Here is a 2,204-nt window from a genome sequence, read left to right on the forward strand (position 1 = left end):
AAGAAAATAAACATTGAGATGTCTCAAGGGCAAACATCTCAAATACTACAACTCAACAAGCAATTCAATATTTACCTATTCAGTTATAACATGAAGTCCCATACAACCAGAAATGCAGAAAGCCAAAGGTAACAATACAATACAAAATCCCAAAATCAGTCAAAGCCTCCATTTCGCTGGGATTTGATGGCTACGAGGCCCATCATGCCGAAAGGTTTTCAACATTCAGATCAGGAGCTTCTCAATAGCATCCTGGAAATATCAAGGGAAATGAAATTAGTAAAAGAATTTGAGCCTGGTAAAAGATGGTTGGATACCATAAAAGTCCAGAGAAACATGCCTTGAGTTGCTGTATCTGGCTCTTCAATTGGCTAGCTTCGTTGCTAGTCACCGAGCAGGCAATCACAGGTCTTGTAACTCCACAAGCTCGACCAAGTGCTTGCTTGGAAGGGACAAATACATAGGGGACATTCTGGGACAATAAAACATCAAACGCTATTTGAATATAAAAATCCCAAGAAGCTGAAGGAGATTAAGAAAGAAAGCAGAACACAAAAACCAATTTGAAGCATAAATATGTTAAACTCCTTTTCTCGCATATGTATCAATAGCTTTTGCAGTTTAAGACTGATAGGGTCAGCCCTCGAGCCCCAAATTCTAAAAGGTATGTAGGTAGCAAATGGTAAGCTATTTGCATATTTTTATGTGTTATCCTTCAACTATGAGTCTTCTTGTTCCTCTTTCTCTATTTCTCTACTCCGCTGAAATTTTCTTTTATCTTAATAACACTAGCACAGCTTATTTTCTACAATTCTCCGTAATTTTTTCCGAAGATACATGTAAGATGTGTAATAGGACAAAACTGTCCACCGTACAAATGGAATTAAGTTCCAGAAATAATTCTGTCATTGTTAAGGAGGAAAATGTAAAAGCTCATATTCAGGTCTATTGAGTATAGACTACTGAGAATAGTTTCAGAGAATTAACGTCTGCAGACTGCTGAGATTAGTACGACCCTGACTCGTTCAGTGGACATCTGAGGCAAGATCACACCTCTAATGCAGTGGCAGCTAGTTTATGAAATTCATTTCAACAAGCCATATCAAGAAGGCGCATTAACATTTTAGCATGGTCTACAGAATCCATGTCACTATATCCATTTAGAACTTTTGCCTTCAAATTGGCAACATAATTATCGTCAAGTTTTGTCTTCAATTCAACTTCCTATTTTGTTGGATTTAACTTTGTTTCTACAGTTATTTTCAGGGTAACAACTCAATGATTCAGCACCCTGATAATGTAAAAAATAAAAAAAAGGATAGAATCTTCTTAAATCCTTTCAACAAGAATTAACTTTTTGATCCCTGCATTTTGTTTCAAAGAAATAATCAATTGTTCGGTCCTTGCTTTGAACAAGGACAGAGTTTGCTAAAAATATTGGCTAATCAACATTTTCACATGATAAAAGGGCATTTAAGAGTTGAATTGCTTCTCAATACTCCAAATGTGTCAATAATCACATTAACATGCAGAAACCGTACAAGAATCGCTTATACAGAGAACTAAAGTTTCACATATGGCCAAGACTTAAATATAATATGTGCCTAATGTACCCTCACTTTTACAAACTAGAAAGCTGAGGCCTATGGTTTTCTTTCATATTAAATCTTCAAGATAAGAACCATTTCAAAATTATTTTCTCCAATACTCGATAACTTACTTTCACACGCTCTTCAGCCACAATATGATGTAACAAAAGAAATTTACCAAACCAAACTATCACAATAAATATCACCATATAAAAAAAAATTCCCATTCTTTTGCATTAAGATTATACCTTGTCCTCGGCAAGCAAAGGAAGATGTAGAAGGATTTCGAGCGGCTCGGTGTCGGCCGCCATCACAATGAACTCCGATATTCCTCGATTCAGCGTCTTCGTCGCTGCAATTTAAAGAAAATTACAAAAAAAAAAATCAAAACTTTATAATACCCGCGAAACTAAAACTGCCGCAAAACCAAAAAAAGCCATAGGAAATCATTCAACAGAAAAAATAACCTTCATTCGCGCCCTTTTTGAGCTGTTTGTAGTTCGCAGCTTGCTGTACCAAATCCATGATCGTAATTGTTAGCTGAGCATCCGCTAAAGGGTACGCCTTTGGATTCACAGCAACTTCCGTGCCCTAAAAAAACACAAGTTTTTTTTT

The 2,204-nt window shown here is 36.2% G+C and overlaps 1 protein-coding gene across 1 annotated transcript; it reads right to left on the reverse strand.

The window, feature by feature from the left end:
• On the reverse strand, window positions 1–2,198 carry LOC109828628 (NHP2-like protein 1 homolog). The gene is made up of 4 exons (XM_020395584.1): window positions 2,057–2,198; window positions 1,838–1,941; window positions 341–472; window positions 1–252 (listed from the first exon to the last, which is right to left on the reverse strand). Exons 1-4 carry the CDS (start codon window positions 2,112–2,114, stop codon window positions 226–228), a joined length of 321 nt encoding a protein of 106 aa, XP_020251173.1. The 5' UTR covers window positions 2,115–2,198; the 3' UTR covers window positions 1–225.
• Window positions 2,199–2,204: the final 6 nt, after the last annotated feature.

The sequence above is a fragment of the Asparagus officinalis genome, unplaced genomic scaffold, assembly GCF_001876935.1.
Source record: "Asparagus officinalis unplaced genomic scaffold, Aspof.V1 AsparagusV1_Un2980, whole genome shotgun sequence".
Lineage (NCBI taxonomy): Eukaryota > Viridiplantae > Streptophyta > Magnoliopsida > Asparagales > Asparagaceae > Asparagus > Asparagus officinalis.